Source organism: Neovison vison, chromosome 2 (assembly GCF_020171115.1).
Source record: "Neovison vison isolate M4711 chromosome 2, ASM_NN_V1, whole genome shotgun sequence".
Classification (NCBI taxonomy): Eukaryota; Metazoa; Chordata; class Mammalia; order Carnivora; family Mustelidae; genus Neogale; species Neogale vison.
This window is the reverse complement of record NC_058092.1, coordinates 214,736,403-214,749,116: the sequence shown is the minus strand read 5'-3', so window position 1 is coordinate 214,749,116 and position 12,714 is coordinate 214,736,403. Positions and strand designations below refer to the sequence as shown.

At 40.0% G+C, this 12,714-nt stretch overlaps 1 protein-coding gene across 5 annotated transcripts in view; it reads left to right on the top strand.

Moving 5' to 3' along the window:
• Nucleotides 1–11,386, top strand: part of NT5C2 (5'-nucleotidase, cytosolic II) — an 89,462-nt gene extending 78,076 nt beyond the window's left edge. For all 5 annotated transcript variants that reach the window (XM_044240416.1, XM_044240417.1, XM_044240418.1 and 2 more), the window contains 11 exons: nucleotides 658–751; nucleotides 1,500–1,553; nucleotides 3,610–3,693; nucleotides 4,728–4,769; nucleotides 5,828–5,935; nucleotides 6,221–6,287; nucleotides 7,156–7,326; nucleotides 8,701–8,752; nucleotides 8,877–8,937; nucleotides 9,067–9,243; nucleotides 9,997–11,386. In XM_044240416.1, coding sequence (XP_044096351.1) covers nucleotides 658–751; nucleotides 1,500–1,553; nucleotides 3,610–3,693; nucleotides 4,728–4,769; nucleotides 5,828–5,935; nucleotides 6,221–6,287; nucleotides 7,156–7,326; nucleotides 8,701–8,752; nucleotides 8,877–8,937; nucleotides 9,067–9,243; nucleotides 9,997–10,233 — 1,147 coding nt within the window. In that variant the 3' untranslated portion in view covers nucleotides 10,234–11,386. The remainder of the gene's footprint in view (nucleotides 1–657; nucleotides 752–1,499; nucleotides 1,554–3,609; nucleotides 3,694–4,727; nucleotides 4,770–5,827; nucleotides 5,936–6,220; nucleotides 6,288–7,155; nucleotides 7,327–8,700; nucleotides 8,753–8,876; nucleotides 8,938–9,066; nucleotides 9,244–9,996) is intronic.
• Nucleotides 11,387–12,714: the final 1,328 nt, after the last annotated feature.

Below are 12,714 nucleotides of genomic sequence, written 5' to 3'. Positions count from 1 at the left end.
GTAATTTAGTTTTATTTCTAGGCCCAGTGAGATTTGATTGAGGAGTGAATATGGTGTATCCTCCCTGAAGTAAAATTTTGTTTAAGTCTGGAACAAGTTATCCTCTCCTTTTTTAGGGGAATTGTATAACTACTGCTAAAAGTTCAGCCATGTGTGTCAGAGTTTGCTAACTTCTTATCCTGTCCAGGCCTTGTCTGCTTCAAGGCACTAAATCTGGTGGAGCACTAAGTCATAAAGTTAAATAGAAAATATGCCATACCTTTACCTAGAGACAACATCAGAAAAGTCAGGATGAAGAGAACCTAAATTACCGATTTTAAGTTTTAAACGTTTCTTTGATGGGAACCTGTTTCTTGAAAGTGATGAATGAAAGAACATGATATTTTTAGAACTGACCTTTTAGCTTCCACTTCAGTATATTATTCTATCACATTATATTTGTTCACAATTATTGTATTCCATTGAATACAATATACTATATGGTCAATATACTACATGATCAAAATGGATTTTCTTTAGGGAGTAATTATTTTCCTAATTAGCCGCAGCCTTTATCCATGTAATAATGGAACCTTTGGGTCCCCGGGGCAGTGTTTGGTGTTCATCTTATTTACTCTCTTTTGGAATCCCTGTCATGTTCTTTTCATCTTCGTATAGCTGTGAAACAGGATTTAAAGATGGGGACCTCTTCATGTCTTACCGAAGTATGTTCCAGGATGTAAGAGATGCTGTCGACTGGGTTCATTACAAGGTACCTAGGAGCTACTGTTTTACCTGTTCACTCAATGGTGTGGGTTTTATGGTCTGATGTTACATTTTCAAGTGCAAATACAGCAGAATTTTTCCTCCATTAAAAAGAAAAAATGGGATTTGCCCCCTAGTGACAGCTCTCTAGAATATTTTTGTTCTTGTCTTCTGTTTTTTTTGTTTGTTTGTTTTTTGTTTTTAAATGATTGTTTATTTATTTATTTGACACAGAGAGAGAGAGAGATCACAAGTAGGCAGAGAGAGAGAGAGGAGGAAGCAGACTCCCTGCCGAGCAGAGAGCCCGATGCGGGACTCGATCCCAGGACCCTGGGATCATGACCTGAGCTGAAGGCAGATGCTTTAACCCACTGAGCCACCCAGGCGCCCCAACTTAGAAGAGATTTTAGTGTTAAGATTATACTTAACCCTACTCTTTGAGGATGATTAAGGACTTTTTTTCCCAGATACCTCCTGCTTGACTAGTAATACTAATATTACATTTACTATAAATTGTACTGAATAAAATATGAAATTCCTTTAGATTTCTAGTTCAAAATAAAAACAGTTTTAGATTTTAAACACATTTTGGAGGCAGAGTCCAGCAAATCACATCTGCTGCTTTATCATGGCCCTGTCTAGTTTATCTACTTTTCCATTTTGGTAAATACTTAAGAAATGCATTTGGGTTGATAGTAGACATAATTTTTCTTATAAACTGTTAATAACTGAGTTTTTTTCTTTCCTTCCCCTAGGGCTCCCTTAAGGAAAAGACAGTTGAAAATCTTGAGAAGTATGTAGTCAAAGATGTAAGTAATAAAGGGGAAAATAGATTTGCAAATCATGGAAATGAATAATAAGCCTATTATAATGAAATGGACAAGGGAAGATACTTCTTTGTCTATATATAATATGCATCAAGTATAATCACCAGGAATTTTCAGCCAGAACATAGGTCCTAATACAGTTTTTCCTATTTGTTCATAGGCAAGAAGACCTAGTATTTCATTTGTCCTTTTAGCTCTAATGATAACAGCAGCTAGAGTAGTTACTGTGTGCGCATCACTGTACTAAGTGATTATATGCCATTTAATCTTCCATAGAACCCTGAGAGTAGGTATTGTTACCTCTGTTGTATAGGTAAAGAAACTGAAGAACAGAGGTTATATAACTTGCCCAAGTTCATACAGTTAGTAAGGGGTAAGGCCACAGGTCACACCTGAATGTGATCCAAATCAAAATCCGAGCACTAGATAACCTAAAAAATGTACATATATGTGACCATTATTTAAATTAAATCAGTAGGGAATAATGAGGAAAGCTTTAAGATTTCTTGGAAGATTTTAAAAATCTGTAGTTTGTACCAGTGTTAATTTCTTAGTTTTGATCACTGTGCTATGTTTATGTAAGATCTGAATATTAAGGGAAGCTTGATGAAGAATATACTGAATGTACTCTTTTCCCGACTTTGCTTTAAGTCTGGAATTATTTTTGAAGATTTTGTTTGTTGTGGTAGTGAGTGAGAGTTTGTGCCCACAAGCTGGTGGGAGGAGCAGAGGAGATGGGAGAAGGAAAAGGGATGGGAGAACAGAGGAGATGGGAGAGGGAAAGAGGGTGCCGAGCAGACTCTGTTCTGATCATGGAGCCCTGTCTGGGGCTTGATCCCACAACCCTGAGATCATGACCTGAGCCAAAACCAAAAGTCAGCCACATAACCTACTCAGCCACCTGAGCACTCTATGTCTGAAATTATTTTATCTTATTTTTATTTTATAGTTTTAAAAATATTTATTTGTCAGAGAGAGAGCATAAGCAGGGGGAGTGGCAGGCAGGTGGAGAAGCAGGCTCCCTGCTAAGCAAGGAGCCTGATGTGTGGGACTCGATCCCAGCACCCTGGGATCATGCCAATCAGGCTCAGGGAATTATTTTAAAATAAAAAGTAAACATACACAGCTCCAAGATGAGATACTTATTCCTTTTCTCACAGAGTAACACAATGCAATATTTCTTCGAGGTACTTTGGTACAGATTTCTTAATTGTTTTCAGTCTGTACCCCCTATTTACCCTCTACTCCCACTTCCACTCTGTTGTTTCAAGAGAGAACATTGAGGGGTTCAGGAGAATACATGCGATTGTGCATGCATTCTTTAACATGAATATTTAACGTCAGCTTTTTCTGACCCTTTACATACTTCATTCGTGTACTTTGAGATTACAAGGTAATTTAAACTCTTTCCTGAGGTAGACACGAGGAAGGTAGAGATGTTTTTGTTATTTTTAAAGAAATTTTAAATTTTTTTTTTGTTTTTTGGTAATCTCTACACCCAGTGGGTGATTCAGACTCACATCCCTGAGCGCAAGAGTTGGGTGCTCCACTGACTGAGCCAGCCAGGTGCCCCAAGGTGTTTTTAATAAGCATATCATCCGTATAATTTTATAAATAAACCTATACATTATATGTACCATGTATACTATATATATTAATACTTAATTCATGCATAGTGATAATGTGGTCTTTTAAGATTTTATTTATTTATTTGACAGAGAGAGAGAGAGAGAGAGAGAGATCACAAGTAGGCAGAGAGGCAGGCAGAGAGAGAGGGGGAAGCAGGCTCCCCGCTAAGTGGAGAGCCCGATGTGGGGCTTGATCCCAGGACCCTGAGATCATGACCTGAGCCAAAGGCAGAGGCTTAATCCACTGAGCCACCCAGGTGCCCCTAATGTGATCTTTTAAATATAAAATTCTGAAACCAATCAACCCTTGAAGGGCATCCTCTGTTCTTATTCCAGTGGACAAAAGTCCAAGTGTAAATGAGTATGTATTTGTGTTTTAGTGTTTCACTCATAATCATATTACATTGCAGGGAAAACTGCCTTTGCTTCTGAGCCGAATGAAGGAAGTAGGGAAAGTGTTTCTTGCCACCAACAGTGACTATAAGTATACAGATGTAAGTGCTTAATATTCCTATTTGTCTTTACAGAAGAATTATTTTGGCCTAAAAAACTGTGAAGATACTGAGGACAGTAGTTTGTTAAGTGAGGGTAGTTTTTTGCCATTTCATTTTGAGAGCAGAGTGAAAATATTTCTATAGTATAAGGGCTACATCAGAGTGGTTCTCCAATTTTTCTCAATGTTTCATTTGACTGTTTTCCCTGATTACAGTTGGCTAACTTAAAGTTTTAATTTGGAGGTTATTTAAAACATTGGTGCTGATTAAAATGGCTTCTGTGTCTCTGTGGTACAGCATTTATATAAATTTGAGAAGTCACACATTTATTTATTGTACATATGTAAATGCCCTCCCTGCTGTTGGGAGCCAGACAGCAGTAGATGGTGCAAAGATGTTTTGACTCTCACCCATCAAAATTTACTACCATAAAACTTAAAATTTTTTTTTAACCATGATTAAAGCATGTAGAAAAGCTGCTTTAACTCCTTGCCCTCATCTTATTTTTGCTAAAACTGTTACAAGTTTATAGTACTAGCAGACAGCTCCATGCCGCCCGACTCACTTTATATAAAATCTTGATTTAGAAAAGTGATCTGGAGTAAGCAGTCTTACAAAGCCAACAAATCCAATGGCTCATTGGCTTGGTTAATCTAGGAACAATAGTTAGGAGGCCAAGGTATATTATTCCCATGAGTCAGCAGTTTTCTCAGTGCCCTTACCTCAGATACCATTCCAAATGTATGTTCCAGCCCTCCAGGAGAACTGGGTAAGGGTATATGGACGAAGTATACAAAAATACATCCCAGAAGAAGCCTACGTCTTACTGACAGTGTCCGTTTTGTTTGATGAAGCAGTAATTTCTGGCTTCAGTTGTTACGGTTTCATAAACTTAGAGGAAACAAGAATGTGATGAGTCCTTTATTGAAAAAGACATGTCTCATGAAAAACTTGGGTTTGATTTTTTTTTTAAGGCGCTCTTTATCTTTTGTAAAAGTAGTATATGGACCTTACGTTGGATTTCTTTTTTCCAGAAAATTATGACTTACCTGTTTGATTTCCCACATGGCCCCAAGGTACTATATATAACTTAATAGATCATTGCTTACAGTACTAATACGTTTAGTCATCTTGGAATATTGAGAGTAAGGAAATTCAGAACTCATCTAGAAATCTTGATTAACATTAGAAATAATGCAGGAGCTAGTATAGTATAACATTGCTAAGTTTTGAAAAACAGGCAGACAGAAATAAAAGAGATATTTTGTGTTATTTAGTGGGATGGGATCAGAATAACATTATGTAGCATTGTTAAGTTTGTGTGGCAAAGATAGGAATTTTCAGGTTGAGGAAGACATCTGATTAAAAGAAACAGAAAATATATATATTCTTGAAAGCTTCTGGATACTGGTCTTAGTTATTGCTGAGTTCTGTGCCAAGAGAACAGGACTTTGAGAGAAGTCTTTTTTCCTGCAGTAGGACTACACTTAGATTTAAGGAAAACTCATTGCAATTTAGTCACATGCTTGAGGGATTTTACTACTAGGCCTGAGTAAATATCAGTAAATCTGTTTTGAGATCGCCCAAAAGCACAGTATGCACTGCTCTTCAGTTGACCTTAAAAGTTTAATAGCATGGTTCTGTTTCAGGGTGGAAATAAGATTAATGGGCATAACTTCTAGGTTAGTGCTGTGATAAGCCTGCATTATGAGCCAATATTCTGAGAACATAACCAGTAAAATTTGCTAGTAGTAGTTCCATGTTAGTTTGTATACTTCAGTTCTAATGCTGATCTGCCTTTCTTAATCTCTCTTGAGTATTAATTTGCATCTGTCCTTGTCCCCTTTGTGCCTCTGTTAGCCCATTTCAGAGTGTGAGCACTTTCCTTCATATGTTAAGTTGCTGTGAAAAAATTAGTAGATAAAATGATTTAAAATATGTTAATTTATGTATTTACCTTGCTTGCTTCCAAAAGAATGTGGCTTATAATAGAACACGATGTTTTTAACAGAAGAGTGGGATTTTCTGGGTATACTTAATATGTCTACATTCCTTACATCTGAGTGAGATTAAATACTAGTGCCTCAAGGTTAGGAGTGATGTTTTGGCTTCTGCTCTTTCTCATCTTCATCAGCCTGGGAGTTCCCATCGACCATGGCAGTCCTACTTTGACCTGATCTTGGTAGATGCACGGAAGCCACTCTTTTTTGGAGAAGGCACAGTACTACGCCAGGTGGATACTGTAAGTCGAGGGGGTGATCTGTCTGCTAGCCCCTGTCCTTCGTATTTCTCCTTTCCCTACTCTTATTCTTCCTAAGGAAACAGGTATGTTTAACTGATCAGCCATATCTTTCTTTTTTTTTAAATTTAATCTAAGTTTTAAACATCTTAGTTGAGAGAGCCAAATAAACCCCAAAGAATATAATTCAAAAGTGCTGTTCATTTAGCTGCCTATCCAAATCACATTTGGGTGGCAATTGTGACTGAACAATAAATTATTACAAAGTCCCATCTTCTCTCCTCACAGAAGACTGGCAAGCTGAAAATTGGTACCTACACAGGCCCGTTACAGCATGGCATTGTGTACTCAGGAGGTGAGTCACAGATTTCCCTTTATTTAGTTTTAAGTCTTTGTTCAGACTCCTTTGTGGAAGCTTTGGTGTCCTCGTGGCATAGTGCGACCCATACTCTTTAGCATCCTTAAGATACTGTCTGCTGGAGGTAAATGCTTCAGTCCCCTACTCACGCAAAAGGAGTCAGGGGGAATGGGTTTGAGCAGCTGTAAGTATGACCTAATGAGTTTTGTGGGGTTTTTTGTTTGGTTTTAAGATTTATTTGAGAAAGAAGAATGTGTGTGTGCGTGAGCAGGGGCCCAGGGAGCAGCAGACTCCCCGCTGAACAGGGAGCCCGATGCAGGGCTCCATCCCAGAGACCATGACCTGAGCCAAAGGCAGACACTTAACCAACTGAGCCACCCAGGCGCCCCAACTTAATGAGTCTTTGATTTTCCTAAAAAGATCAATTTTTTTTCATCCTTTTCCCTATTTGAGTCAGTTCTCAAAGGGATCCTCAGGGAGCCCTTATGGACACAGATAGGCAGATTTTGTTTCAGTGAGAAATAGTTGAACGAAGCCACTTTGTCAGATCTGTGATGAGAAAATGGTGGTGGGTACTTTTGGAGGGTTATAGTCACTAAAACTGAGACGTAGTTTTGTTGCTTTTGGATTTGGTAACTGAGAGGCCTGGTTCGCACAGTGGAACTGAAGGCCTTGCCTTAGAGGCAATAAAAGGAATGATGAAAGAAAAATAGTGGTAGGTCTTTAGGAAAAGTGAGTCCTTTTTCTAGTCTGTTCCTTGCATAAGAATAAAATTTGTACAGTATTTAATGGTTATGGTACCTAAAATGCTGGTTTTTAATGTGGAGACATTTTTGTTTTCCCATTGTTCGTTCCATCATTTCAGGTTCATCGGATACAGTCTGCGATCTGTTGGGAGCCAAGGGCAAAGACATTTTATATATTGGAGATCACATTTTTGGAGACATTTTAAAATCAAAGAAACGGCAAGGTTGGCGAACTTTCTTGGTGATTCCTGAACTTGCACAGGAGCTCCATGTCTGGACTGATAAGAGTGGTAAGGAGCCATTACTCTTACTTTTATATCCTGAGGACCAGCTGTGTATCAGGCCTCTTTAATGAACTCATTACTTTTTATGTGGGGAGAAAGGGGCAGAGGTAGTCCCAAGATATTTGAATACTTCCCTCTAGCCAGGTGTGGTATAGAACTCCAGAATTTGAGGAAATAGGGAGGTTATCTTGTTCCGCCTTCTTGAATTCCTTCCTAGTTAAGCACAGAATGTTGCTATCCTGAGTTATATTACTGTAGCAACTAAACTGTGAATTCCACTTTCCTCTGTGGTCCCATATTTTCCAACCACACCTTCTAGTTCCAGTCTCTGTCACAAGCCTGTATCAGTGATTTGGGGGCATTGATGGCTCTGAGTGGTAATATGTCTTTTTTTTTTTTTTTTTCCCCTGCTCTTCTGAGAATGAGGCCAAATTGTATTCTCTGAACTGTATGCTGAATTGAGGTGTAGGTCTAGTTATGTAAAGATGTTTGACATGTAAGCTCTCCAGCGAGTCCTTGCTAGCATCACCCACAGCACGTGGAAAGGTACTGCCTCAGGTACTGACCCCAGCTTTACTACTTAATATCTTCACGCCCTTAGAAGTTTCTGAAACACCTTGTGCTTTAGTTTCCTCAGATGTGAAAATGAGGATAATACCTACTTCGCTGAGACTTAACTGGGGTGTAATGTGTGTATAAAGAAAATACAGGTAACAGCCATGAGTTCCTCATCTGAGCCACAGAACCGAGAAGTTGATTTGCATGATTTTCATTTGTCCCCAAAATGATAAAATTTGTTATATACAGTAAATCCATTAGGGCTTAATTCTCTTTGGAGAAGCCAGGTTGAGAAAGACTGGAACACCTCGAAAGCATGCAACAGATACTGGCTGTTGCTTGTCCTTAGTGGCATTCTTGGGCTAGCTTTTCATCCCCATTTTCAACTTTCCACCTAGGAAATTCTGTAGATCTAGTTGATTTGGCTCTATTTCCTAGACTTGTGACTCCGGACACTTCATTTACTCCTCATTCTTTGATCTGAAAATGGAACAGCTAACAGATGTTTGCTACACACCAGAGATGGCATGTGAATTAGCACTTTGTAAGCTCAGAGTCTGCGTTCACTTGGAGAATTGTAGCCAGCCATGTTGAAATAGGAGGAAAGGCAGTTAAAGAAGAAATCATGGCTTTCATCTGCTGCCAGATCCCATACAGGGCAGGAGTGGGTTTTCCTGAAGTAGGAGAAGGAAGCCATTTTGTACACTCACCTGTAGCTTTACTTTTCCATCCTATCTGCAGCCTTTTAATTTAGTTCTAGCAGCAGTTTTAAACTGAATGCTTCTTTACTTAAAACATTTTTCTTTTCCTTCCAAACTTTAGCACTTTTTGAAGAGCTTCAGAGCTTGGATATTTTCTTGGCTGAACTCTACAAGTAAGTTCTGCATTTTCAAGACAAATATTTCTTCCCTAAAACCCCTCTACTTCTTTGGGAGTTAGCTAGGTGTAAGAGACATCTTTTCTAGAGATTTTTAGTGGAGTTTTCTTTTCATCTCCAGGCATCTTGACAGCAGCAGCAACGAGCGCCCAGACATTAGTTCCATCCAGAGACGTATTAAGGTATCCAAATGGAATTTGGAAGAAAACTTGGAAGATCAAGTTTTTCTTTTTATAGTTCTGTTATATATAGGGGTTGGCACATAGCTGGCACTCAGTAAATATTTGAATTCAATCCTTTCTCTCTTTTAGAAAGTAACTCATGACATGGACATGTGCTATGGGATGATGGGAAGCCTGTTTCGCAGTGGCTCCCGGCAGACCCTCTTTGCCAGTCAGGTGATGCGATATGCTGATCTCTACGCAGCGTCTTTCATCAACCTGCTGTATTATCCATTCAGCTACCTCTTCAGAGCTGCCCACGTCTTGGTGAGTTAATAGAGTCTTGGGCCAGTTATAATTAAGATACACTCTTTAAGACTGAGATCTGCAACTGGGTTTGTGGGGTGGCACAGGAGAGTTTGGGTCTTTTTTTTTTTTTTAAATGTCTTCAGGTTTTATTTGTCAGAGCACAAGCAGGGGGAGCGGCAGGCAAAGGGAGAAGCAGGACCTTGGGATCATGACCTGAGCCGAAGGCAGATGCTTAACCAGCTGAGCCACCCAGTTGTTCCTGGGTCCGTCCTTTCTACTGCACAAAAGCCCATGAATAGCTTACATGGTTGCATAAAAGGCATCTCTGAGAAAGTAGGATCAAGATCAGATGTTAAAGGATATAACTTTACTCTGCAACGTACTACATTAAAAGTTTGAGTAGGGAAGATGTTCCTCTTTCATTAGCATTTATATAAAAACCGTGTTTCTCTTATTAGTGTTACTATATATATATATATATATATATGTACTGATCTGTAGTTTAGGACTTCTGTTTGCTGTGAATTATGAATCTTCTACCCCATCTTTTCTTGTTTCCGGCTGTAATGATCTGGACAGTTTTAAGGGTGGAAGAGGAGAAGGCGGCAGCTTGAGGTAGTTCTAGGAAGATGCTTCAGTATCGGAATGGGCTGGGCCTTTGATCAGGAGACACGCCTCTGCACAGCCACCTCACACACAGGAGAAGGAGGGGTGAGGATTTAGAAAACTGTTTTACTCCACCGGCTTTCTGAACCTCTGACTTTGTTCTAGATGCCTCATGAGTCAACGGTGGAACACACACATGTAGACATCAATGAAATGGAGTCCCCTCTTGCCACTCGGAACCGCACATCAGTTGATTTCAAAGATACCGACTACAAGCGGCACCAGTTGACGCGGTCAATTAGTGAGATTAAACCCCCCAACCTCTTCCCACTGGCCCCCCAGGAAATTACACACTGCCATGATGAAGATGATGATGAGGAGGAGGAAGAGGAAGAAGAATAAGGAGGAATAAGAACCAAAACTGAGCACCCATTAAACAAGCCTGGCAGGACTCACAGGAGCAAAGGATGGGTTCTAGCGGTGGGTGGGGGAGCTCTGTCAAAGGTACATCTGGAAAGTTTCTGAAGACTTTAAAATATTCTAATCATAGAGAGATACTTTTTAGTTTTGTTTGCACTCTTTGCAGATGGTTCAAATTGTAATGGAGTCTGTATTGAAAGCAAGCGAGGGGAAAGCCGGGCAGAACTGCATGAGGATGGCTCCATCGTGGCTTGTGACACCGTTTCCTTGTCTTGTTTCCTCAGTGTGCGCTGGATACCCCTGGGGTGGTGGAGAGTCTCCGAGTGGAGCAAGGGCGATGGGAAGAGGTGATCCAAAATGATGCTGTGTTACAAATTGTGTTCTTACTCCGAAATCCATCCTGAAATTTTCAGTGCATCACATAGTATTGTATATCAGTGGAGAAATATATTGTTTCCATTATCAAATGTAGTCTTCTGTTAAGGCCAAGTTTCCTTTTATAAGCTTTGAAGCGTCCTCTGTGCCTTTGGGCAGACTGGGGGCTTTAGTGGCCTTGTGTAAGTATTTGGTTTGCTGTAGGGCTGGTCTGGAAGGCACTGCAGCGAGTGATTCTGTTTTGAGGTACAAGTCTTCATCTCTTACATTTTTTTTTTCCTTACATTTTTTTTGACAGCAGAAATGTATCAGAAACTGTCTTTTTCTCATCTGGGATCAATCTATAGAAAGAATTTAGCTGCAAGAGGGCAAAGGAGCAAACCCTGTGAAAAGAAGAGGAGGAACTTCCTTCCATTATGAGTGAATTCCTTAGTTTGGGCCAGGGTGGACTGCTGAGCTCAAAGTCTAGCTTGAGAGGATGGGAAGAGGGCTCTGTAAGGTTAGAACCTTACTAGAGCACAGGGCACAATCAGTGTGAGTAAATTCTGAATCCCAGGAGAAATCACTTCTTGTTTTGAACCAGAATGGATCATTACTGTGTTCATTAGGGTATTAGCCCCACAGGCGCAGAGTGGCCTACAGCCGTTCCAGCAGTAGTGTAGACTTGTCCTTGACCCTTCAGATCTTCCTTCCGTTCTTACTGGTGAACACAGAGTGTAGATTAGCTGCTCTAGAATTCAATAAAGTATAATATTTCTAATACTGACTTTGACCCCTTCCTGTAGCAGAACAGTAGTAACTCTTGGTCTTCAGGTGGGTTTAGGTTTGGCTAGTGACATCAGGTTTGACATTCTCGTAAAGGAAATAGTCTGGCATGCCTCGTAATGGTTACAGTACCTAAAGAGGTCTCAGCTTTTCTGTGGAAAGTTTTTTGGTATAGGACTGAGGTAAGGCTTCTTAAAAATGATTTTATAGGAAGGGAACACAGTTCAGTAACATAGCTAAGACTGTATTACCTTATCATGTTCAGTATATGGGCTTTACATTAAGTTATGTCAAGAAACATTCTAACTACTAGTCCTTAGGAATATATACTACTTTAAAAGTAAATTCAGTTACTGGGGCACCTGGGCGGCTCAGTCGGTTGAGTGGCCGCCTCTTGAGTTCAGCTCAGATCCTGATACCGGGCTGCATGCTCAGTGGGGAGTCCGCTTGAGATTCTCTCCTTCTGCCCCTCCCCTGCACTTGCATTGTGCACCCTCAAATAAGTCCTAAAAATAAAAATAATCAGGTTACAAATGCTATTACAACTAGCACTTAAATACTGTCCCCATTTTAGAGATTATGTTTGTGGTTCCCCCAGCTATTATTCAAGATGGAGATGTTGCTCAGGGCCTAACTTCTCATAGTACATTTACATATTTTCCCTTTTAGAGCAAGGACCATCATGAGCACTTCGCTTTTAATTTACCACACTTTTCATATTGTGTTATCCACACAAGATCTTATCTTTTAAGAGTTTCTTTTTAGCCACATGTCTGACAGTGGATCCAAAGATTGAGGAGTAAAAAGCACAAAATTGGCAGAATTCTACTGCTGGTCACAGCTTTCTTCAAGACTACCTAAATCTATTTTCAAGAGCTAGGATTCCATAAGCATGTAAGAAATCAGAGCAGGGTGTTGCTTCTCTGCATATTATTCCTGTTAGAAGAGCATTCTAGGGAATTAGGTGGTCCAGGGGCAGGCACTCAGGGCAGTGGTGTTGGGTTTGCTAAAATATGAAAGGGAGTTTCTCTGTTGCCAACAGTTATGGAAGCGGAACTAAATGTCTCTGTTTCAGACTGAGGCATGTTAGACTATGAGAACATGGATTTTCCAACTCTTCAAAATCTCTTCCCTGGGCATTTGAAAAGCACCAGACACCCCTTCTGGGGTGCTAGACTCAACTCTCAATCTTAGGCAGGTACCGGGTTGACAGGGACCCTGCCATACCCAGCAGGTGGCCACAGCCCTGCCAGGTTCCCCTTGTAAGAGGACTTAACGCCAGTTATCTCTACAAAGATGGTCAGTATATTTAGAAAAATTAAA